Here is a 1093-nt window from a genome sequence, read left to right on the forward strand (position 1 = left end):
TACTGCTACTGAAGCGGAAAAACGCTGGATCTATTTAAAAGATTGTTACAGAAAAGCAAGAAATATGTTAAAACGGAAGCAAAGTATTGTACAAAAAAGTGGTGCAGCTGGTATACCAAAGAATTTTCCAATAAAACCATCCTTTCGTCACTACAATGTAATGACGTTCTTAAATGATACATTTGAATATCGACAGTACGTTCAAAAATAGTGATAGTTTAGTTTGATTATAATATTATATATTGTAGTCATAACATCCTAATATTTATTTCAGAACTGTAACGTCCTTGCAACGATCAACATATGAAGAGCAAGCTTCCTCTTCAAACAGCGTTCCATCAACATCGACAAGTGACAACTTTAACGTGGATGATATTGATATTTCTACTCCTATCGCCGACAATAATAATAACACGTCTCCAGTTTCCCCGACATCACCGAAATCAAAAAGTATGAATTGTAGTGTTTATGTCCCTTATGAAAAATACACTCAATAATCTTACGTTGACGGTCCGAAATAACCATCAAATTGAGTGTAAACCTTCATAATCGAGTGTTTCATGAAGGTTTACACTCAATTTGATGGTTATTTCGGACCGTCAACGTATGATTTTTCATAAGGGGTACAACTTACATTGGCGAATAAAAATAATAAATGCATATATTTCTTTGTTGCAGAGAGGAAGAGGATTAATTTAGACGAATACGAAGAAGCTTTTATTAAGTCTTTAACACATAATGCAGAACCAAATCCTATAGATGGATTTGTGACACGTTTGGCAGAAGGTTTGCACAGATTATCTTATAAATCTCGATCAAAGTTGGAAATAGAATTTTTGTCAAGATTATATGAAGCTGAAGAAGAAGATGAGAAATACAAACAGACATAAGGAAATGTGATAAAAGATATATTAAGAAGACTGATCTTTATAATGTAACAATAAGACTGATGCAATATGCATATTGTGTATTTCAATATGTTCATAATATGTGATTTTAGTTTTACTTTTGTTTATAGTGCTTATTTATCAAATATCTATTTGTTTTTGCAGTACTGCAGTTTATAAGATGCATCATTTGAAATTTTTTTTTT

At 31.4% G+C, this 1093-nt stretch overlaps 1 protein-coding gene across 1 annotated transcript; it reads left to right on the plus strand.

Annotated features, from left to right (window-relative positions):
- The first annotated feature begins 6 nt into the window (after positions 1-6).
- LOC105559760 lies at positions 7-1032 on the plus strand. Its single transcript, XM_012008350.1, has 3 exons — positions 7-195; positions 275-450; positions 679-1032. The coding sequence occupies exons 1-3, from the start codon at positions 65-67 to the stop codon at positions 888-890; spliced, it is 519 nt and encodes a 172-aa protein (XP_011863740.1). The 5' UTR covers positions 7-64; the 3' UTR covers positions 891-1032.
- Positions 1033-1093: the final 61 nt, after the last annotated feature.

Source organism: Vollenhovia emeryi, unplaced genomic scaffold (assembly GCF_000949405.1).
Source record: "Vollenhovia emeryi isolate VEMERY1.0 unplaced genomic scaffold, V.emery_V1.0 DF951446.1, whole genome shotgun sequence".
In the NCBI taxonomy this organism is placed as follows: Eukaryota; Metazoa; Arthropoda; class Insecta; order Hymenoptera; family Formicidae; genus Vollenhovia; species Vollenhovia emeryi.